This window comes from Lates calcarifer, linkage group LG9 (assembly GCF_001640805.2).
Source record: "Lates calcarifer isolate ASB-BC8 linkage group LG9, TLL_Latcal_v3, whole genome shotgun sequence".
Classification (NCBI taxonomy): domain Eukaryota; kingdom Metazoa; phylum Chordata; class Actinopteri; family Centropomidae; genus Lates; species Lates calcarifer.
This window is the reverse complement of record NC_066841.1, coordinates 12,473,227-12,498,318: the sequence shown is the minus strand read 5'-3', so window position 1 is coordinate 12,498,318 and position 25,092 is coordinate 12,473,227. Positions and strand designations below refer to the sequence as shown.

Here is a 25,092-nt window from a genome sequence, read left to right as displayed (position 1 = left end):
CTTTAATTATGAGGAAGACTCCTTTAAAACAAAGCAGCGGGAGCAAGGTAAACGGTAATTGCGATTTTGAAGCTAATATTGATGCTAGCTAGTGCAGCGGATGACAGATGCCACTAAATAAGGAAACTGATTTCAGCGAACACCGACTTATCTACACATCTATCAGATACAGAGTGACACTAGCATTCATTTGGAATTGTGTCTTTGTCAAAATGACAAATGTAGGTACAGTATTTACAACCTTTTTGGCCTTGGTTTAGTTTAGAGGAAAATGTCAGGCTGTTGCTGCTAAATGCTAAACCATGTTCACTGGCTACTCGCTAATTGGTCTGGTGTTTGCTGCTGGGCAAGTAGTTTACGGTCGGATTTTATAGCTTGTTTGCTGAAAACATCTACCTCCTGCAAAATAAACAACTACTAGCAAAACAGCAGTTCAGTCAGATCAGTTCAATTTGCTGGAATTTAGTATGGCAGAGGGTATCTGTTCAGAGGAAAGCAAACAACATCAAACACCTGGTTTAAGGTGTTAGCATGTGAATTTCTATTGTTTTAAGTGGGGCAACAGTTTGTTTGGCTCTATGATCAGTTCATTTCTATTCAATTCAGTGTGCAACCAGCAGTTTCTAACATTAGTAAGTGTACCTCAGGTTTGATAGAGATTTACATTTTGTTCTGATGTTACCAGAAAAAGTCACTGAGGGATGTATTATATTCTGATATTTCCCAGTAGCTGATTCAGTAACAAATTCATGAATGGAAACACTCAGGTGTCTATGAGTAAAACTTTAAATTTTGTGTTTTTGCACTTTTTTTTTTTTTTTTTGGTGAGCAGCATGAATTTAGGATGTAAAAATTCAGAGTTAAGGTTGTCTCCACTGTGTGGTGGCTGCCTGGCCTTCGTGCTCCTATTCTGTGCACCTCATCTCATCAGATGACCAACTCTGTTAGACTGTGGTAAGTGAAATCACTGTTGCTCAAGGCAAAATTTAAGGAATGTGAAAATACTGTAAACCCTGAATTTAACTCAGCTCTTCTAGCCAAACCTTGCAAATTATGAAGAAAAGATGAAAGATCTTAGAGAGGAGGCAGATAAAAGAAAAAGGATAGAGAAAAACACAGTAAGACGCAGAGTGAGCATTTATATGACCACTAGCTCTTGTAATAAGAGTTCTGCTGACAATGTGTATTGAGAAGATTTCAGTTATATCTTAAGCACCTGCAGAGAGGACTTAGCAAAGAGTAAGAAGGCTTTATTAAGGATTTAGTCTAAGCTTTCACTATCTCTGTCCTGACTATTATGAAAAGTGATTTTTTTTTCTGGTCCAGTTTTATCTTTAACACTCCAGTAACTGTCCTGTCCAGTCAAATTTTGATGCACTATAAAAAAGTTTATCACTGTACACAGAGCAACAATGGACAACAACATGGCAGGCTGTGAACTGTGTCTTGTCTCCAAATGATCTTACCACAAAATGAACTATAATGGAAATTGAAGGGAGTGATGGAAACTGAAGTCAGAGTGATACAGATCAGCATGACTCAGTTTACTTTGTTTACTACTCTCAGCTCTGGTGCTGGACATTAACAAAGTCAGTTAAACTACTTTTGAACCTCCTCTGCTGACATCCAGTGTGATGCCAGCTACTTATTGTTGTTTGTTCCGCCTATTGGTGCACTCAGACTCTCTAAAATCTGGCTACTTTGAGTCTTGTCATACAGCACCCAGTTTAAATCCACATGATCATTTTCCCAACATCCATATTCCCCAAAAAGGCTTACCATTGCAATGTTCTTCTTGCAAATCAAATGTATAGCTGAGAAGATTTTTGCACAGGTTTGCTGATGGATCTCATTGACTGAAATCAATAGCTCTTTTCAAGGAACAAAATGAATTTAAAACCTGTATTGGGCACCCTGCAGGTAGTGAATGGTTTGGAAAATGGTCAGCAATAATGTAAAGAATACACCAAACTGCAAAGGCACCACTATGGTCATTTGAGCAGTTTGAATAATGTGACAGATATGCTGTCTTTGTGTCTCCTACTAGAGCTTTATGGCCAGAATGTTGATTACCCATAAGAAAAATACAAGCGCTTCCAATGAGCTGTTTGACTCTGTGATGTGTCACCATTTCTCAGTGATCCATGGAGACATTCTTCCTGGGTCTATGAAATGTTCATTATGGCAATCCTTTGGGTTGTCCTTGGACTGAGTTTGGGAGACACCGTGCTGCTATTTACACCCTTGCTGGGAGCACAGAGGCTTCAGTCACACTCATACAGTATAGACGTGCACGTACAGTCATGCACATATACACATTAATAATGTTCCTCCTAATGAATTACAAGCAGACCTTGAGGCCATACACCTATATCCCACTAACGTCTGGCTTGGTGCCCAATGACAAGCCTCACAGAACAAAAGACAAGGACACACACACAATCCCTTTGTCTTTAAATAGCATGCTTACTGAGCTTCCTCATCTACATAACAATCATACAAAGGTAGCTAACATCCCTAGAAACTCCATTACTGCCCATCCATCCTGCATGTTTTTATTTCTACCGCTGCAAGATACATTTTGCAGTTTTTTGGCAGGAAAATCACTCTTAATTTGGATCAAATGAAGTGTCAGTGTTGTGCATAATCAGAGTTATTTAAAGCTATCTGAAATGCACTTAAAGCATGTGAGCAAAGTTCTGAGGTAAATTTGACAGGAGCTTGATAAGCTGCGTTTTAAACAGGAACAGATGGCAGGAGGCACCTCTCTGTTGGCCCAGCAGACAAAGCTTGATCTTCTCTCAAGGTTAAAGGTCAAGCAGTGTGTCTTCAGCCAACAGATTAAACATAAAGAGCTGAATAGCCAGCAGTTATGGCATTTAAGAATTTCACACCCTACAAAATTTTATCATATGCTGTAGTCAGCAAAAGCATAGAACATTTCACAGGTCTATAAGAGGGAGGATGTCTAGTGCACTGTAGAGTGTAGAAAGCTTCAAGATAATGTGTACATAGACATAATGCTGAAATAATCAGTCAACAGTCAATAATTTGACAATAGTTTTGATTATTGATTAATCATAACATTAATTTATCAAGAACAACAAACAGCAAACATGGACATTATTTGCCTTTGTTTTCTATAAACTGTAAATTGAATATCTTTGACATTGATATGATATTGATATTTGACTTATGGACTTTTTAAAAAAACATCTTCTAGAATATATTATTAATTCGTCATTTAAAAAAATAATAATACCAAGATCAATTAAGGCCAAATGAAGCTCTACAGTGAGCATATTTAAGTAATGTTACTTACAAGTTAATAAGGCATATAAGGTATAGAGTATGTACTTAAGGTTATATGTTCTGTCATTTTCTGAGGGGATGTCTGTTCTACATGCTCTCTCACTGTACCTGAAGGCCTGTGGCACTATTGAGCACAGCTCACGTAACCCTCCCCTGCCGCCCATGTCCCCTGACCCAGAGTCAGCAGGTTAATAACCAGCTGCACCGAAAGCCATTTGTCATTTGCTACCTGCTGCTGATAGGAGATGTCAGCAGATGTCTATGCCCTTGTCACCCAGCCTCATGACAAATACTGTATCAAGCCTCACAATCTTAGACTCCCTGAGGCCTCTCAGTACTCCTCTACTGAGAACCACTCCCACTTGATAGCATTAGATTCTTGTGCCATGATCCATATCGAGATAAACTGGTGATCCCCTTGCTCTTTTTCATCTACTTTTTCCATTGCCCCATAAATTTCAATTGAGTGGTTTTCTCTTTTTTTTTCTTTTTTTCAATTTGCACATTTTCCCCTCTCCTTTGCTTTTAAATGTTTCTAGCTTTCCTTTGATGTTGGATACTTATTGCCAGCACTGGCCTGGAGCTAATGGTTTTATATTGGTACAAAATATGGGACGATTTATGCAGATAAGAAAAGGACATTGAATGGTGAGACAGCATTTCTACAACTACTCTGGACATAATAAATTTAAGCAACCTTGATAAACCCTTTGTCTCTACATTTGTAGTTTTTTGTGTTTGTCTTTCTTGCCTGACAAATAAGAGGAGTGTAAACAAATGGATATTAACTGGAATAATCCTCTCCCATCTGTGGCTCATTTTGGTTATAATTGAAGCGCTATATTGATTGGAATGGCTGAAACATTCGTGACGCTTGCCGCTTATTCATTTCGAATTTGGACTAAGCTCTGACTAATACCATGGGTGAAAAGGTTGTCGTCATAAAGATTTCATCAAAGCAGCTAAGCAATGCAGTGGCTTGACAGTAATTCTTCCCGAGCCAACTGCACAACAGCACAAAATTATGACAGCCTAAGAAGTCTGTCCAGCTATTCAAGAGTTCAAGGTTTCTAGTTGCAGCACAGTGATGATATGTGCTGAGAGAGAGAGAGAACCGCACTAGAATTCTAATGCATGACCTGACAGCCACACTTGAACTTTTGGTTTATTCCTCGTGCACTATTAAGTTGTTTTTTTATTTTAAATTTTATGTGCTTTACCAGACACAGCTTAAATGTTTAGTTTCTCATGGATTACATGTTGATCTCACAAACTGCTACCCTCCCTCTTTGTTCTCTGCAGAGATGTCGGGTACGGTTGAAGATATTTCTCAGGTACACTGGAAGCAGCAGTGGTTGGAAAATGGAACACTGTACTTCCATGTGTCCATGACGGAGTCAGAGCTTCTTGCTCAGACGACACAACCCACGGCGCGGGAGCCTGCTCATGTCCTCCATGAACATATGCATCTGCTGCACATCTCTGTTATGGTAAGTTATAAACACTGATGCATGATAAATGTGGTTGTGGATATACATACAATCGGGTGTGAATGCAAGTGTAGCATGGCAACTCTTTTGCGGTTAAGTTTGACTGTCCTCTAGGCTGTATGGTCAACCACAGTATTATGTGTAACTGCTGGTTGCTGTTGTTTGGACCCTCTTCTTTCTGGGGTGGGCTTTTTAGGAAAAGAGTGTCATATAGTGTCATAACTAGACAGTGTGGGCATTTTAATCTGCACAAGGCAAGACCATCCCTCTCTGAACCTTTGTCAGGCTTAAAGTCACATCTGAAAGTGACACCGCATAACTTATCCATGAAGCTCAGTTACTCAGGTAATACTCTCAGGGTACTATTGTGGTTAGCAAACTACGCACTAACACACTAAGCAGCTGGGAACATGCTAGAGCCAGTCACTCAACTGCTCCTCAAGCTTCTTACTATTTGCTTTTTAATATGCCTTTTACTCCCCCTGGCATTTTGTCCTTGGGATTGTACATCATGTCATTCATTGAAGAGTTATTGAAGAGGGAGGACGCTTGTTAGCTCAGTTGCTTATGAGACAACAAGTTTACACTGTTTATTCAAAATACATATTACCATTAACTCCTGTCTCAATGCTGTCTGCATGCCATTCCTTTTTTGTGGTTTATACTTTGACAGGAGGTCAATTATAAGCTGATGGTGCAACACAGCTCTCATAACAAGCTATGATAGCTTTCTGCATTTTGGACTCTCTTGCTTTCTAATACCCAAGGTCAGCAATTCCAACAGTAGCCAGTGGTGCAACTTTGAGTCAAGCTTGAACTCAAAGCGAAAAATTCAGTTTGCACAGATTTACTTTACGCTCACAAGTGAACCGACATCAGTTCCATTAAGATTAAGTGAAGTGATTATGGATGAAATCACACATTTTTGAATGCTGGTGTGACCAGGCCTTTACTGTGATGTTGAAAGAGGCGTGCCCACAATCAGTTATGTATAAAGGGTGTATTTACGGAGTGTAACTTATGCATGCTGATGACCTTTCCGTCTGAGTTCCACAGTGTGTCGCTGCTCCCGTTAATCTTTTTTTATTGTTAAGTGTGTTGAGACACCTCATTGTGATCACGTACTTCAGATAAGCAGTGACTTATCTCCATGCTGCATAATTAGTGTGGTGTTATTGTTTGTCCTCCCAGCCTTTAATAAGGGCTTTTCACAGGAAGCATTAGTTAGTGGTACTAATACAGTGTGAGGACAGACTAATGACTTTGTAGACAGGAAGCCTGGTGTGGACGTGGAGGTTAAGATCTGGTCAAGAATCACAGCTTTAACTGTGATGCACCTCTTGGTATATTATTTCTTGCTGATGGGATGTTGTTAGGGTATGGAGGAGTGTTATGTTTTGAAGAATGCAATTACCAAGTGTTAGCAGGTGGAGTAGAAAGCTGTTAGGCAGTGATCGATGGAGGACCTGAGTTTTCTTTACATCCAAACTTAAGGCTGGTGCCACATTTATATATGTGTAGCAGTAGTGTTTTCTGCCATACTGCAGCTTTATGATGATTGCTTGAAACCATACACATGTACACAATGCAACTGGTCACTCATCTCCCATATGTTTGTACTACAACATCCATTCACCAATATATCCTCCAGACTTTATCGTTAAAATCAACACCACTTCATGTGCTTTAATTGACTATTCTCTCCCTCAGCTTGCCCTTTTAAAATACTTTTAATGTGCATTATCTACTTTTGTTAACTTACTGTAAATAATACTGGCTGTGTTTCACTTCACTCTTTGCCCAAATTCTAACTTTTCAGGCTTTAAGTCCCATGTTTCGCACCTATTCTGTTGTTGACTTTTTCTACCTCACCTCTCCTTGCACATCCCACCTCCTTCTCTATTTCTGTCTGTCTCTTCTTCATGCACCATCTCCTCGCTCTATCCACCTCCATGTTCTCTCAAATCCTCTCACCTCTCCTCCTGCTCACAGCTCCACCTCTTCCTCTTTCACCCTCAAAACAATTTTGGTGACACTTCATGTGAGGAGGTGTGCGTAAGGCTGGCATAACAATGTCATAACTATACAATGGAAACTGACAAAAACAAGAAATATTGTGAATATGATTATTGTGTGGAAGTGTCGTTTGGTTTATGTCACTTTCAGTCCAAAATTAACAATGCAGCAAGAGATATCTGTATTGACAAGAAGACACAAACTATTACACACCATACAGGTCTTGCTCCACAGGCCTATTGGACCTTTGTTGTCATGGTAACGGTAGTAAACGCATGGTTAAAGTATTGGAATAGTCACAGCTTGGTGAGGTTTAGGCACCAAAACTACTTGGTTTTGTTTAAGAAAAGACTGTGGTTTGGGTTAATATAAGTACTCTCTTAAGGTTAGAGGGGCCTTGTTGTCATAGTTACAATAATGAACACATGGTTAAGGTTGTGGAAATGTTATGGATAAAAGAAACAACGCTGATCAGTTTCACACAGGAAAAGAACAGCAGTCTCACATGTGAAACTCCTGTGTACTGTTGACCCATCCAGCTTCCCTAATGAGGACTTTGTCGCTCTTCATACTGTGTCCCCTAACCTCCTCCTTTGTTCCTGCCATAATTACCTCAGCCTTTAGAGGTTTCCTAACAATAAAACGTAATAATAATAATAAGCTGCTTGCACAAAAAATTGATGGATTTATCTTTTACAGGAGGAGGGTTTCAATTCTAAAGTTACTGATTTTGGCATTTGTCATTTGTTATTAGTGAATACACTGTAGTAGTGCTATTACTGAAAACTTACTTCTAGATTCTCTTATACGAGCATTTGACAGTTAAGTAACATTTAACCCTGCAATGGAATGCTTATTATCCAAATGTCAAGTTATCAAAATGATGGTTCTTGAGAGCAGCATCAGCTCTGCAGTAAATGTAACATATCCAAAAACACAATAACAGTCATTAAAAACTTTTATAAAATTGAACTCAATCTCTTCTATATAAACAAGACACATTAGAGAAAAGTCTTATGTTTAAATGTTGATAATCTTTTCTGTCGGTGTATGACCTAGTATGACTAGTTTGATAATCAGTTCTTTACTGACAATGTGATTTTAAGAGATAGGACTTTTTCACAGCAGACATTTGGACTTGATTGTTGTAGCAGGGAAAGCGCAGGTGTTACTAATAACATTAACAATGGCTCCGTTTTATTCAAGTGTCTCAGTAAGCCTTGACAGTTTTCATCCATCATGAATTCTATTTATTTATTTATTGTTACTGTAGAAAAGGCCTGTTATTAAATCCTGTGGGGTTCTTACCAACCAAAACACACTAAAAAAACTACACATCATTTTTGAGAGTGACCTTCATTTTGATTGCAAATAGTTTGCGCACATTTCTCTCAGATTAAAAGATTTCCAAAATTCAAAACCTTGAAGCAGTCACTCACACCTTTGTCTGCCCCTCCACTTAAATGATTACTAAGACCTCTGCGGTCTGCTCCAGGATCAAGGCCCTATTACAGCTACAGCTGGTCTAAAATGCAACAGCAATTCCAAGTTAAACAGAATTAAACTAGATTTTCTGTTTCTTAACAACAACTCCCTGTTAAACAGATTAAACAGATTTTTGCACTTGAGATGCTTAATACATTTTTCCATTTCAAGGCCTTGACTCAAATGTAACATTTATGGCTGAATGGTGTATATCATCCTGCCAAACATGGACATACAGAGGTTTACGCAAGAAGCAATCTGACCATTCAGTCAGGGACCATTCTATAGATCATCCTTGTGGAGGAAATCCAGTCTCCATCCTCACTCACATCCCTGATTAAACAACATCCCAGTCTCTTTGTGTGCATGCTGCCACAAACAAAACGGGGACCTACACATGAAGACATTGCGCCGTAGCACCATCAGTGTTCAAAATACCTTCATACCATTACCACAAAAACCACGTCCTGTATTTCCTGTCTCACAGCGGTAGGCTCAGTGTGTGGCCATTTGTGTACAAAGCACTTTTTATGATATCATCCATTTTGGTGTTAACATTTCATTTGTGAGGAGATATTCTAGTGGTACTGCGTGGTGTTTGTTATCTTTCATGTGTTTGTTTACATTCATGGTTTATTAGCAGTGCAGTCTCACATTGTAATATTAAATAGAAGTGGGAGTTTTCTTCATCTCATAGGCTAGCATCAGTAAAAAAAAGACATTACTTTATACAATGCAAAGAAGGAGGAGGGAAAGTAAAGCATATCGAGACTGAACAGGACAGAGGGCTTGCTGGTTTGGCCTCGTGGCCCTAAGGTGTCTCCTGGCTCTTTGAGTGAACATCATTATGTCTGATGCTGTCAGACTAAGTGTGAGCACTCTATTCTTCTGGCATTGAGCTGCCAGTTTCTCACTCACTCAAGCAATCGTTTTCCCAAGTCTCTCTGCTTTTCGCTGTCCTTCCCCCTACAGTGTCTCTGCGTCACATGACAGCAGCAGACAGAGACACAGGTATCAGTTGACAATTGACTGACGTAGAGATGAGATAAATTTGTCTTCCACAGAGTGACTCACCCATAACCAGTTGATTTGACAGTGTAATTTTTCACAGCAAGAATTAATTCATCTTGAAGTTATTTACATTTTTGGTAATACTCTACAGTGTGTTGACTATTATGCTGGCTATTCCTTGGAAGTTGTTTGTTTGTTCAGTGTTTTCATAAAAAATGGTTCCTGTCAAGGCTTGCAGAAGTAATTCATAGGTTGTAATTGTGTGTGTATTTGTGAGCAAAATATCTGCCTTGACAATGCATGTAAATTTTGGTGTTCACAAAGACATGTTTACTACCCAAAGAGTAGCATTTCTTTTACACAAACAGCCGTGGCACATTGCTGTACTTTGCAGTTATCACGTTGTGATATGATATGCTTAAAACAAGGTCTTCGTCGTAAAGTTATCTGCTAAATTCTGATGATTAATATACAACAGTTTGTGCTTAAAATGTATTGAATGTATAACGGTGATGCAGAACATCACAGGGGGAAATGCTGAGTGATGGTACAGTGACTGTATTTTAAATGCTTAGATTTAGATTGAATCCCCAGAGGCAACCATTGTTCACAAGTCATCACCTGTGCAGATGTACCTTACATCTCAAAACTTAATATCCCTTTTAAAAACAATTTTCTGACATATTTGTTCTTATTTTACTTAATTTGACTAACAACTACCTTACCACAGTTTCTTCTAAAGAAAGACAAAATCATAGAGGTGTGGGATGACTGTGTTGAAAAGTTACTCAGGACACTTAAGCTCTTAAGACATAAATTATGATAAACTCAGAATATACTGCTGTTTTGAAAAATGATCCACTTCAGACTTCAGAGCACCGTAATTAGTTTCTGTGAACTGATAAAGTACATTTAACATGTCAAAGAAAAAAGTTGTGCTCATCGGGATAACGTTTCATTTGATGTTTTAAATACTTTGTGCCTCCTTGCATAAAGTACATTACAGCACATTCATTTGCATGTTTGAAGTCATGTTTAAAATACTGTATGTATTAGCTAAGATTTGGCACATTGTTTACAAACTGTTGAAGACCTACATGGGTATGACTTTGAAATGACTTAAATTTGTCCCAAAAAATACCACACGCACACTCTTCTCCTTATGAAATAATTAACAGAATGAAATGAGAATTCTGTTATGACAAGTTTAGTCATATTCATGTTTCACAAGCCAAAAAGTGAGTTGAAGGCACTCACTTCTGCTGACTACGTGACCCTTATTTTCATTGTCTGACTATGACTACAGTTCAGTATAGTTGAGTGTCTTGGAGTTATGCCTCCTTTGTGATCGAATCTAATGCACCTAGCTGTACTCTATCAATTTTTTGTTCCATTTCGGTATAACAACATGTACCTCTCTGTGGCCATGCCTGGAGGCCTTCATCTGAAAACATTTGATTTGCATTGTGTCATCAAAGCACTTAAGCAACTGTTGCAAGGATTTTATTTGTTGTGGTTGGCTTTCTGTCAAACTGCTTTTAGTCTTTGCTTGCCTCTTTTTGATTTGTACCTTTGAGGGATGTTCTAGCTGTAGCCAAAGTGTGATTGTAAATCACTGAAAGGGTAGTATTCTATATATCAGTTTCAGTGAGGTACTTCATTGCAGTTCCCTGCTGTCTGTCACTGTCTCACTGCAGTCTCAGTCTCAGTGATGAGAAGCAGAATCTATTGCTTGTGCTACTAGTTTTCTTCATCATACATTTGCAAAAGATGTGGACATTAGGAGCAAGGTTAGAAAATATTAAACCTGCACTCTCTCTCTCTCACACACACACACACACACAGTCACACACACGCGCACAGAGTAATAAATCTGTTAACGCTATTGGAGGCAAAGATGATTGATAGAATTTAAAGCATTTCTGAAAGAACTTGTAGAGAGAAAAAGAGAAAAGATAATGTGATTCATGGAATTATTAACATCTAACACCAGACAGTTTGCCTCCAGAAAGAAGTCACACCGGTGGTTTGATCAGACCTCAGAGATGTACTGAAGCAGCCCTTAAACAAAGCCCCCGTTCCACAGCTACACCAGATCACAGAAAAAAAGCAATTTTCTCCTCTCAGTGCTCTACCTCTACACCAGGAACCATCCATGATGCACAATGCATGATGCAATATAGAACTTTTTGGGGGTGGGGGTGGGGGATTATTGGTGAGATATAATTGCATTTCTTTCTCATCAGCTTTGGGGATGATATAATGGAGCGGGACTTTGAATATGAAGTTCAGAGGAAACAGCAATCAGTCATATTGTGTGTAGTGCTGTGGAGGATTTTTCAAAGAAATGGCATGTTTGAGTTCACTGGGAGGACAGGTAGTATTTTACCAAAATGAGATGCAATAAAGGCTGGCAGTTCAGAGCCTTTCATATGCCACGTTACAGAGCATAATCATCTATTCTATGAAATCTGGGTGTCTGCAGCACAACACAAAATGGAAATTAGACATGTTTCATCGACTATCTGGACATAATGTTAAATACACCAGTTAGCCAGCCACCAAAACAATATGAAAGACTAAAAACTGAAATGAATAGAAAACATTTAATTTTTATACAAAGTCTGGCTCATTTCCTATAATTGAGCGTACGCCTGAGGTCATTTAATATTCCAGAGCTCACACAATGGGAAAGGAAGGACTACTATTCTTATCTCTGTCCTGATAGATATGCATGAAGATACAGTGCACCCTACACGGTTGAAATGGCTCCTTTATAATTAAGCAGTCACTGGTGATATATGGCCATCAGTGTGGTGGGTCACCGAGGCATTTGAGGCAACTATGGCTCCTGTGGAATCAGGGGCTACAGAAATTAATTTTCGCTATGCCCTGGCACAGGCAGGCATAAAGCTACTGCGGGTGAGGACACTTTCAATTATTACATTAAAGTCCAAGTGAGTTACATTTTAATTGCTCCAATCTTTAATTGTCTAAGTCACCTTTTGGTTTCTATAATTTTACACATGCATGTTATTGCACCATGAATACAAAATCAGGGGCTAATTAAAATTACTGGTAGCTAGCAGCTTAAGAGACTGACATGAAGCTTCTAGAGTTAAAAGAAAAAAAAATAGAAAAGTGATCTGCTGAAGGAGCTCATTATTCTTCTGTGCTATTAATAAAGCTACTTTACATCACTGCTCAGTATGTATCACTTAAATTACTCAGACATCACATATAAAGGTTTAAGTGGTATATCAAGTCTCAGTCTCACTGTGCTCAGTATAGTCATTTGCATAATTTTCTGCATATATAGCACAAGAAAGCAATAGTATTAGCTCTAATCAATATTAAGGAATAAATGTGTGCATGTAAAAATCAGACCATTACTAATCAATGTCATATTGCATGTATCAGATACATTTAAAATGCTCATTGCAGTATTTTTACCTTAACACTGTATGTTAACATTGTTTTTTCTTAAAATCAGGCACATCCTCATATTGTAGGTCATTACCGTCCAAGATAATCATAACTTGTGACTTATCCTATGTCAAACTGCTTTTAGTGCAGTTTACTGCAGTTGCCCCAGACCCCCAACTGCACCCCTCAGCCTTGTACACCACTGTGTAGTGATACTGGTTTGTGAGGGATTTTGAGATGCTCATTGATCTTTTACTGTTGATTAACATTTACAAAGTAAATGCTGAGGTATATTGTTACACCATGGCCGCCAGTACCGAGTAACCATATACCTCCATCACAGGTGTTTGGTTACTGCTACAAATGCCTAAGCAATTTATTTTATTTTTATTTTTATTACTTTTGGCCAGGTTTCCTCTTTCTCTAAAACGGTCTTGGAATCTGGAGCCTACAGCAATTATGTCCTGGCTATTTAGGGGCAGTGTAAGCTATGATAACCCTGTTCCCAAGACATTATATTCATATATAGCTAAACTGATTGCCTGAGATTTTATATTTTTCATTTTGTATTTTTTAAATGAGTAAATCCCTACATTTATTAACAGCAGAGGAGCATCTCAGAGTTCCACAGCCCTGTCCGTGGTTAGGTTTATTAGGCAACAAAAGCACTTAGGTTAAGGTTATTGAGAGATTGTGGTTTTATGTTGCTGTTGAAAATTAACTGTAATATAGAAATAATTATAGGGATATAATTTGTAGGAAACACAACAGTGCCATTGCCTTTTAGTTGTATGATGTGGATGGGCTGTAAACCAAAACAATGAGCTGAAAGATGCTAAAACGCTCCACAGATCTGGAGGAATTGCAGAATCAGATAATGATTCTCTGTTTGATTCTCTGCTCCTTACTTCACATGAAACAATCATGATTGTGGACATCCACGGAGGGAAGGATACTGTACTTTGTAATTTGTTACAGGGAGATACATCAGTTACTTAAGTGGGCAGTCTGGGCACTGAGAAAAGACAAATATTATCTGAAAGCAAATATCAGTGATCTAAGCTTATATCTTAATTGGATTCTAAAAGATTCATTTGGTTTGCTTGAGTAATTTCAGTTGGAAACTAGTCATTGTAGTTATTTGTCCGTTCACCCCTGGAATTGTAATGAGCACTGGAAAGTGTTAATGACCATTCTAATGTCAAGTGAAGAGCACTCTAAAAAACAAATCAGCCATTGTTAACTGCAGCTTTCTGATTTAATTTCTCTTTGAGCATACTCCATGTGCACTGCATATAATAAATTGAAAATATAACTTTTGTTGTATTCTTTAAGCTCCCCCATGCTCAAAATGACAACTACTGATTGCTTAAATTATGTAATATTTATGCCTCCTTTGTTTTTGTGTCTTTAACAGGCTTAATTTACTATGTTAGTCTGGGAAATGGTGTCAATGTCCATTCCTTTGAATCTAGCTTCTCTTCCCCGGGCTATGTGAAGTTCTGTACTTCTTTGCATATGAGGCCCTGGTTCTCCTTATTCTTTTACTCTTTTTAGTCTTGAGTTTGAGAAATACAGTGATGGTCCTGAAGCTTAATTAAGACAAAAAACTGCATTTATTTAAGTGCATTTGTTAATTTAACAATATAATCCAAAGATATATTACTGCCGTATATTTCTATTTTCCCCAATATATTGTACCTAGATGTCTTTCTTGGGTAGACAAATCAAAAACATAGATGTAAGAGGCAAAACAAAATACATTTAAAGATTCATTTAATAAATAGGTAAAATTAGAAGTACACATACTGCTTTTTTGATTTTTTAAAAACTTTTTTGTTGTTAGTTTTTAATGTAATGGAATCACTCTGAAAAGAGAATAATACCACTAGAGACTGTATGCGAATTGCAAATTTTATTTTATGTTTTTGCCTGTGGTGATGATTTGAATAATGATTTTAGTGCAATCTATAATTTGAGGTTTAGCTGAGGACATTTCAGTGCAAAATTCAATCATGCAGGGTTTAAACTCTTGACCCCATGGTGAGAGAAACCTGTGATTTACCAACTGACCCGGACTTAAAGTGATGATGTGCTTCAAGTCTAAAATACTGTGTCATATGACACTTATCATTTGATGCCCAGAGCACACGTCAATTGTGTGGCAACATTTCTACAAGTGAAAAATGGATTGAATTCAGGAATGTGTTGTGTGTTATTTCATTTGATTCCTCACCCGAAGAGAATGTTTGCACCAGAGGCAATGTCGTCTTTATAGAACCCTGACTGTTGGTTGTAGAAGTTTGGATTTTTTCTTAACTCCATAGCAAGTTTTTCCTTGTCCACTGTGGCAGCAACAACCCTATAGAGATAGATATGCCTTCATATGACAAGATGTCAAGTTATAGTTGCTAGGATGTGCCATATCAAAGATATGCGTCTGAAAAAAATGCTGTTTTTCTGTGACATTGACAGTGTCGGCACACAAAAATGGGAGAGTCTCAGACCTTGACGCATGTATCTACATCAGTAAAAAATAACAGGGCCATCTGTTTCCACATGTCTCTTTCACCCGTGTGTTTTAGACATTTGTATCTCACAATGTTATGCATGTGGTAAATGTTTAGGAAGTTTCAGGGCAGACTGACCATCACATATAATGTCTGCAGCAAGAGTGTGCTGCGGAGTCCAGACAGAATACATTTGTTAAATTAATTCAAAACTTAATTTGCAAAGAACCATTTTGAATTAAATGCAATGGCTTGAAAACAGTTCACAAATTTAATATGTACTCATTTTAAATTGACGTTTTTCCAACTCAAATTCAGTTTTGGTCATTCAATTTCAGCTTTCATGAGCACAAGCGACTTTTTTCCTTAAATAATGACTGAAAGAGAGTCACCTCCTGCGTGACTGCCAAGAGTAGACTAACACACTTCACTTAGCTAACGACAAGCCATGTGGCACTTTGCCTTGCTCATCACTTCAGACAAAGACCCAGCCTTGCTCTCAGTGAAAGACTTGCAAATAATGTATTTGTTGCAAGTATTGGGCAGGCCAGATTGGCCATATTGGCATTTAACCAATATGGCATTGTAGCCTGGCAGACATGTAGCTGTCAGAATTGTCATTGGCTATTTTGCAGCTGCACTCTGCCAAGGCAAGTGCACAGCACTGTTCCCAAGTTCACACTACACTGAAGAGATGTTTTAATCTGTCACAACTGAACAATATCCAGGGCCTCGAGCAGTCCCCTTCTCCTCCACTACTCCAGTAAATGTTGCCGTGGGGAGCCCCCACTCCACTGATGAATATCTTGCCTTCTGTCCAGAGGGCTTATTTATTAGTTGTAATGGATTCCCAGTGTTCGCCGGACAATTGAGGTCCTCTGAAAGTCGTCATCCATGATCTTTATGAACTCATTCCATAATCATTTCACAGTCTTCTCTCCTGCTTAAACTTCTCTGCTCAGTTTAAAGTTAGTTGCGTGAGAAAAATGTCAAGCTTGAAGTTTAGTATTTTGAACTGTATTTTAAAATTAGGAATACTTTCCCAAGGTCACATTCTGTGCCAAAGGTAATTGCCCCACTGCCAGTTTGCACCGAAGAGAGACTTTTTTAAAACATAGAGAATGAGTTTATGTCTGTGGTCATCAGTGACCACCACTCACTTGAGTGACAAGTCAATTTTTCAAGTTTTATTTATATAGCGCCAATTCACAACAGAAGTTATCTCGAGGCACTGTACATATAGAACAGGTCTAGACTGTACTCTTTATCTCATAAACTTTACAAAAAGAGACCCAACAGATCCCACCATGAGCAAGCACTAGGCGACTGTGGCAAGGAAAAACTTCCTTTTAAGAGGCAAAAACCTCAAGCAGAAGACACTCACACAAGAAATAGCAGATCCATTGTGTTCCAGCTTTATCTCCATATTCAGCTTAGGCTATGCTGTATGCATGTTACCAGGCAAGGCATGAATAGTATTGGGTGTCACACCATCATCAACAGTCCATTGGAGGTAACATAGAAGAGTGGACAGAGATGAACATTTAAGATGATGACTTCCCTCAGGGTTAGTCTGCAATAGCTAATAATGACAGCTCCAAGGAGTGCCACAGCAGGCAATTTGTTGAAAATACTATTTTATTTTTCCTTTTATTTCTGCTTATGCCATTGCTCTGGCCTGTTTATTATAGACAATTCATGAATGCCACAGATGTCCAAGAACAGTGCACCACATGTGTGCCTAACAGAGGCGATATTTTCTTCATTAACACCCCTCCAGGCATCTGAGTCACTAATTTGGTCATTTATGTTTTCTAGTACCACTATAGATTTGCAAGCAGGATCAACAACCTTCAGGAAGGTAAAGTACTTCAACCTGCTATTTGGTGCTCACATGAAAACGCAGCTTAAGCGTTCTCCTCTTTCTGCAACATGCAGTCACATTGGGGTGACCCTCTTATCCACTGGGACATTCTAAATGTGCCTAGTTTCAAGAGTAGGTCTTGGTGTCCCTGTTCTGGGCAGAGATCCTTTGGTTCTTGCTGGAAGTCATAGGGGTCTTTTTGAAAGACTATATGTCCTCTCACCTGAAACTGTTTTACCTTGTATGTCCCTATAATGGCTAGCATTGGGGTAATGTCAACACCTCTATGCTAAAACAAAGACAACACAGATTTTTCATTTTTATGCCTGTGACAGCCGCGGCTGGAGGCATTATGTTTTTGGTTTGCCCATCCTTTCGTCCGTCCTGTCCATTGATCCCATTCTTGAGAACGTGATATTTCCTTAAGGAAATATCTTCAGATTTGGCACAAACATTCACTTGGACTCAAGGATGATATGAATCAATTTTGGTGGTTAATGGTCAAAGGTCATAGTGTGTTTTTCCAAATGTGTTTTGTGACTTTACCATACACATTTTTGGCTACAACTTAAGAATAAGCTAACTGTGACAAACTTTCACACTAATATCTATTAGGATAAAATGATGAAGCAATGACATTTTATATCCAAAAGGTCAAAGGTCAACTGCAAAAAAGTGCTTTTGCAAACTGCAAAAGCAGAATTTTCTGGGCATTACGCAGAGGCACAAGTCATTAACAGAAGGGGTGATTGTGACCTCACTTTCTACAGCTTAACCATGGATATGTTCATGTCTGTGTATACATCCACATTCAGAGAAACTGTATTTTCAGATGTAAAAGCATCCTAACTCTTGCCTGACAGGTGAAAAGATGTTGACTGCTTTTATACTGCAGAGGAGAAGACACATATTCATCTACACCCTCCCGACTTGTCCATCAAATCGATGAATGACTTGCCTCACCACCTTGTTAATTGTTCTTAACCAGAGCCATTAGTGCCATGACATACTGTTGGGAGATGATACTGTTGACTTAATTAGGAAACAAGGAACATGGTGTCTTACAATTTTCTCCTCATAATTTCATGTGTTCTGCACAGTTCAGTCATCTGTGTCTTGAATAAGCAGTGTTCAATCTCTGGATTTATCATTGTCCTACAAATTATGTGATCTCTTGCAGATTTTTTGAAAATGAGTTAGACATAAATGATGTTTCCTTCGAAAATATAATAAGGGCTGATGTAATTAATTCTAATTATAGTTACCTTTTTTAAAGAACCAAAGGAGATGAATCTTCTAATCTGTGATCTGTAGTAAGTTATTCCCGTAAATGACTGCACCCTCTGCACCCTCCCTATCCGAGCCAGGCACACTGCACTGCAGAGAGCAAAAAAGAGCATTTACAAACTTCCTGCAATTGATTGGGGCATTCATCATATATAAACCATTTTTTTAATGCACCTATACTTGTACATGTTTTTATAGTGGTCTATGCATGTATTTTGCCTTCACCCTGGGCATAGATTTGAGGCCAGTAGTACACTTGGGGCAAGTGTAAAAATCTAATTTACTTTAATTAGTCCATAAGGAGGACAGGAATCTTGTTACAGACCACTATTCACTGTACTCCTCTACAGTGAGTGACACCATATGGGTATAGGTCAACATGTTCTTTATGTGTTCTGCTTGGCCCTGACTCTGTCTCTTACTTGTATCCATAGGGGAGGGAATGGTACAAGCAGCTCTTCGTGGAAGCTTCTTGGCATGGTTCCCACATGTTCTCAATCATAGCAGCTTTGTTCCCAGATTTTAGCAGGGCACTAAACACATGGTCAGGTGCTCTGGTGCTGCTTCAAGGACTGTGCCTCTGTCACAGTGGCTCGGGTCCAGACTTCGGTTGTGACAACAGTGTAGCAGAGGAAGAAATGCTACCACAATTTAAGAAGTTATATCATACATTCTGAACTTTCCTCCACAGGAAGTGGATGTAGCTGAAATTTCCTTTTATTTCTTCTGCTCTCTTCCTCATGACTGTGTGATTTTGAGGCTGTACACTGAACACTTTCACCTGTACAATGATTAACATTACTGAATCCCACTAACCTCCAGAGGATATTCAGTTTTCAATTCGTAAACAAATGTTATTACCATTTATTTCAAATGTTATGCTTTGTCAGGCACTTGATCAGATAAGAGAGCCTTGTGTTAATTGTTTGGGGTCAGCTTACAATAAACGCATAAATAAATAGCATACACATATCTATTAGAAATATTAAGCATCTGAGAGATGTACAACAAATACTATTTGTAATCATTGTCCATTGGTGGCACAGGCTGCCTAGTTTGCAGCAGTTACATTCTGAGTTTAGAGATGGCATAAGCAAGTGTTTTCTTGACTACAGGTAGAAGGTGGTGAACTGGAACTTTGTGGTCAGGCCTGTCAGGATTTGGAAATGCCTGTTCTTCAGTTGGACGTTATGGGCATGCTTTTAGCAGTTTTACATGAATAACTCTGTGTTTTTGTTTGTTATGATAATGCAGATGTAGCATTTGGACATTCAGCTGTGCTCACTGAACATCCAGTGAATAAAGTGTAGTCAATTATGTCAGCTTTGGAGTTTCTCTGGTTGTGTTGTCAAGCTTTTTGTGGAATATTCTGTTTGATCATGCACATTAATGTGCCTGGGCTACACGTCGCAGGCATCTCCCTTTCTGCATGATTATTCGGGATCACTCACCTCTCTCAGAATTTGAACGGGTTGTGTTGTATTCATCCATCCATCCATTTTTCATCCATTTTCTAAACTGCTTATTGTGTGCATGGTCGCAGAGAGCTGGATCCTATCCCAGTAACCACTGGGCAAAAAGCAGGGTACACCCCGGATAGGTCATCAGTCTTTCACAGAGCCGACACAGATAGACAAACATATTCAAACACTATGGACTCTGAGTTTCCAAATCATCGATTTACATGTTTTTCGGCTTGGGTCAATGAATTTGAACCTAGGACCTTCTTTGTTTGAAATGTATCTCGACTGGATTCTAGCTAAAGCCAGCTTAAACCTTCATAAATAAGCAACACAACGGTATGTGTGATTGCATATGGGATTTTTTTAGTTCCATGTGCAAAGCTGTAACTCTGCCTGTATATCCATCTGCATATTTTCCCCTGTGCACTCTACTGTTTTAGAACTAACTTTAACTATACTGTACAACTGTTGAGAACATTGTGATGACTGTTTAAGTAGTTCTCATAACAATTACTCTTTTAAATATCCATTCAGAGAACATTCCCAGACACAAACGTGTACAGACATACTGATGCATACACACTCTGGCTGACCTCTTTCACACGCATAGCACGTGCATGCTTGAAAACACAAAACCGTTGTAATAGAGCACTTGTTTGGCTCGGTGAGTGTCATGACCGCAGCAAATTAGTTCTCCTCAGACTTCCAGTTTCAGTCCAAGTGAAGGAGGGAGGATACTATTTATAGTTTACCTTTGGAGAGACAAAACTCAAGTATGAGTAGCCGCACCCCCCCTCACATCTTTGTGTTTTTTTTTCCCCCCTTTCTCTTCTGCCCATTCACTCACCTTCTCTCTGTCTGTTCTGTTGCCTGGGAAACTGTTACTGATGGAGACCAGGAGTTCGGGGAACAAAGGGAAAGTCTGGTGCTTCAGGGAGAGGATTATTGAATAACTGTTCATGCATGCGCTCTTGACTGCTTGTGTGTGTGCATGCACATGTAGATGCTTGATTGATATGACTGCATGAGGTCATTGAAAAGAGCTGGTGGTCACATTTGCATAATTGGTTGTTTATATATGTAGAGAAGAGATGTGAATTGTTTAAAAAAATATTTAACTATGTTGCCCTAGAATTTTGCACATATGGTATACTGTACATGAATGGTTTATGTGATTTAAAAAAAATCAGTGTGTGTGTCTGTTTGGGGGGCTGATTGCAGTCAACTCCTACTTGATCAATATAGTTTCCAGGGGAAAGAAATGAAGCAAGTCATGGAAACTGTAGGTTTGACCATGATTATTTCTTATGAGACCATATGGTCTCATAAGAAATACAAACTTTAAAAACCATCTGCAAAAAGCAGTTGTTAAATACAGTGCCATATTTAAACACAGGCACAATCAGCCTAATATCGAAATTGACTTGACCTAATTTGTCTACAGCATATTTCAATGTTTATAATGTAATTTTTTTTTTCATATTATGACACTGGATTCAAACCATTTTGAATTGCCAATGCAATAATTATTTATATTTATAGATATATTTTTCTAAAATACATTTCTTTTTTGTCTTTAGTGTGTCTTCATCGCCATTTTAACATGTATGATCATTTTACTTTGAAGGACATAAACATATGTTCACAGCTTGACTCTCAGTATAGTGGCAGAGTGGTAACAAGTACCATGGTTATTTAGCTCTTGCAGTCACAGTAGTAAACATCATATATTTTGTAGTACTTTTTCCCCACAGTACTTTGTATTTGACATACTGTTTGTCTGGGCTTAGCACTCTCATGTGGAATACCAAGCTGAAACTTTGGAAGAGTTATTCTGGTTAGACATAATGTTTTGAAACCAGGGGACCTGCATTGCTAGCAAATGAGCTTGTTCAGTTGAGATGTTGTTGCATCACTTCAGAGATATTTACTGTTTGGAATTAGAGCGTCCTCACTGCATATCTCAATGACCTCTATGAACTCTTAAGATAACGCCACCAAGCTCTGCCAAACTAACTACCTTAATCTGGCAGACAAGCGGCTTTTTTCCTCATCTCCTCATCTGCTTCTATATCTCACTATTGATTCATCCCCCAATTCTTGCTCTTCTTTTAATGGCCCCTCGAAGCACAGTGATTAAAGTCTTGGGGAAGCTTCCCATTAATGTATATTTGAGCTGCTTGTTTTCCCTCCCCTTAGTGCTAATGATAGCAGATGTGTTTTGCTAGCAGCCATTAATGACTCAAGCACCAATTGGGAACATCTGTGCTATTCGAATTGGGCTTGGAAGTGTTATTCAGACCTGTGTCATCAATTAGCATTTTCAAAGCAATCTCAATCCAATACTTATTTTTACTGGGAAAATGTGTACTTCTAATTATTTCCCCCTCTGCCTGAGCCTGATTGATAAGATAAGAAGATAAACTCACATTTCTCCTACAGACTCTTATGTTTAACCTTGGGCCAAGGTTAAAACAAGTGTCAATAGAAACACTCTATACAGTATGTAACATGCTGTGGAGCTGCCAGTGAAGTGAGGAGACATTACTGTGATATGAGGAGCAGGGGAGATGGGGAGGGAGAGGAGAACAGGAGGGCGGGCGAAAGTGAGTTTTTGATTGCATCTGGCACAAATGGACACACTACCTTCCCCTTCAGCTGCTGGCGCTCGCTGACAGGTCTACTCTCACAAGCTGTTGTGGTAACACTTGGCCGACAGCTGCAGATACAAATAAAGGCCTCACTTCAAGCTAAACGACAGGGAATATAACAAGGGCTGAGACCCCAGCTGCCTCTGATGGAGGTACATGGGCACAATCGCACAGTAACACATGAAAACACCTACAATCACACATAGCTCCACTGCCCCCGCCAGCTATCAAGGCAAAGATATTTCTTCCACTAGTAGTAAGCGAAGTAATTTATTTCAGTTTTAGTCCTATGTTTATTCTGTATTCTGGTAAATACTACACAATTGCTCCTGATGGCACGGCAAAAAGAACAATCCCAGCAAGCCTTGAAAAACATTTATAAAAAATCTGGCCCTTGAAGCAGAATGGGAAAACAAAATGACTGTGTGTGTCCAACGCTAGTTTCCCATTTACTGCTCTTTACAGGTATGCACCATTGTCCCCACTCTGATGCCTGTATCTTTACAAAAGCAAAAAATCTATTGCATGCCTCTTTCACTCCTCAGCTGTTTCTTTTTTTTTTTCTCAATCAAAGTCACCCCAAGGGTCTCATTGTCCGGACCCTCTTATTGCCTTGTTATCAACAGCTGTAGCAAGCCTGTACTGGCCCCTTATGACACCACTGCAAATATTGGCATTACCTTTCTAATCACATTTCTTTCTCTGAAATGTCACCGAGCAGGACATGTGCACTTGCAGTTGGCTTACACTGCCTCGGTGTGAAGATATCATTTATCTCTTATAAAAGCAAATGAAAACGCCATAATGTAGTGTGAGTGGGTGGGTGGGGTGGTGCTAGGGTGTAGTGGGGGGGGGGGGTGCATTGCAGTCTCTTCTTCTCCAGCAGTACTAATTTGCCACAGTAATGAGCAAGCAGCGGTGAATGGTCATAAGGCAATTATATTTGGTTACCATGCAAACAGTGAGCATCATGGGATGTCATTAAACTGGGAAATATACCCAGGCTCTATTACAATGGTGGGGAAAAAACAAATGCTAGCCATTATCTTAATGCAACCCCCCCCCCCCCCCCTTTTTTTTTTTTTTTTTTACATGTGTGTGATTTTGAAATGCAAAATGTTTTTTCCTCAAGGGAATAGCCTGGGTGGCAAAGGATTCTGTTCAGTCACCCCCCCCCCCCAAAACCCACTATTCAGTTGTCTAGTTTTATTTTTTATACTATTCATGAATTGTTCTCTGTAATTGTTTTGTTTGTAATGTGCAAAAAATACTCAGTCAAAGGCGATTATTTCTAAATCAAAAAATTATGAAACGCGTAATCTACCTCGAACCGTATGCTTTTGGAAACCACACAGACCAGGAGAACTGAAAACAAAGATAAATCTTTCACTCATAGGGAAGGCCAAAACAAATTTATATATAATTATACTTTGAAATGCCCATTGGGTGGTATAATGGAAAATGTTAAACTGAATGCCCCTGTGGATTTTAGTAAATAGTGATGTTCGCTATCAGCTGTGCTGCCCATAGCTGGATGAGATGTAATGCAGAAGTCCCATTTCCTCTACTATTAAACGGAAACAATTAAATTGCTGTCATGCTCACAGAGCTCACTGTTAATGTTATTTTACAGAGTCTTGAGTAAGATATCACTGTAAACTATACACTAGAGGACCCAATGTAGGAGGATACCATTTTTTTTCTTTGTATAAAATCAGTCATGAAGTTTATAGCATTTTCAGTGATGTCTGACATTGCTAAATGTGGAAAATAATATATTTTCCGTGAACCATAACAGTACCTTTAAGAAAAAAAAAAGACTTTCCTCTGCAAGTGTTGCATATGTATAAAGAACTCCACTTGCAGAATTGCAGTGGAAGGGATGTCATTTATCTCTGTAATCTATGGTATGGATGCAGACCTCATCCTTCAGAAAAGGCCTCAAGCTTGGAGATCCTGAAGCAGACTTATTGTTCGGCTGGCTGCGAGAGGAAAGTGGTGGTTGTGGGGCATGGGCTAAGGCTAGAAAAAGCCTGGGAGAGAGGTATCGGGTGGGTGGGGAGCACCACGCTAGCAAAATCAGCCCTGATTCTCTGTTATAATTCACAAGGCCGGGACTCAAGGCAGCATTATCTGCCCTCAAATCTCTTCCCTGTGTGTGTGATAGAGCAACGCAGCTTGAAAAAGGGGAGGACAGAGAGGCGGAGTAATGAAGGGATAGGACACAAGGTGATGGAAAAGGGGGTGGGGAGAGAATGATGGAAACATGTATTAGTTCCCATGGCGAGAGGGACAAAATGGAAAGGTCGACCTGGTGCTTTCCAGTTAAGCTGTGGGAGATTTTCATTCAGTTTTCAATCACAGTGTAATCAGATTTTATGATTAGGTACGGGCTTTTGGTCAGTATAATTTCTCTAGTGATTTACATAGCCCAGGCTGTAGGGTTTTTAAATGATTTTCAGTTACTTCAGAATAGATTATTTCACTCCCATCGTGAAACTCTAGCTTACCAATTGAGATATAACACATATTTTTCCATGTCTTTTGAAAACACGTCCCTTTTAATATTATATTTCT

At 38.9% G+C, this 25,092-nt stretch overlaps 1 protein-coding gene across 2 annotated transcripts in view; it reads left to right on the top strand.

The window, feature by feature from the left end:
* LOC108874064 (astrotactin-2) overlaps positions 1 to 25,092 on the top strand; it is a 242,057-nt gene that overhangs the window by 36,750 nt on the left and 180,215 nt on the right. For both annotated transcript variants that reach the window (XM_051072918.1, XM_018662442.2), the window contains exon 2: positions 4,615 to 4,802. In XM_051072918.1, the coding sequence (XP_050928875.1) occupies positions 4,615 to 4,802 (188 nt within the window). The remainder of the gene's footprint in view (positions 1 to 4,614; positions 4,803 to 25,092) is intronic.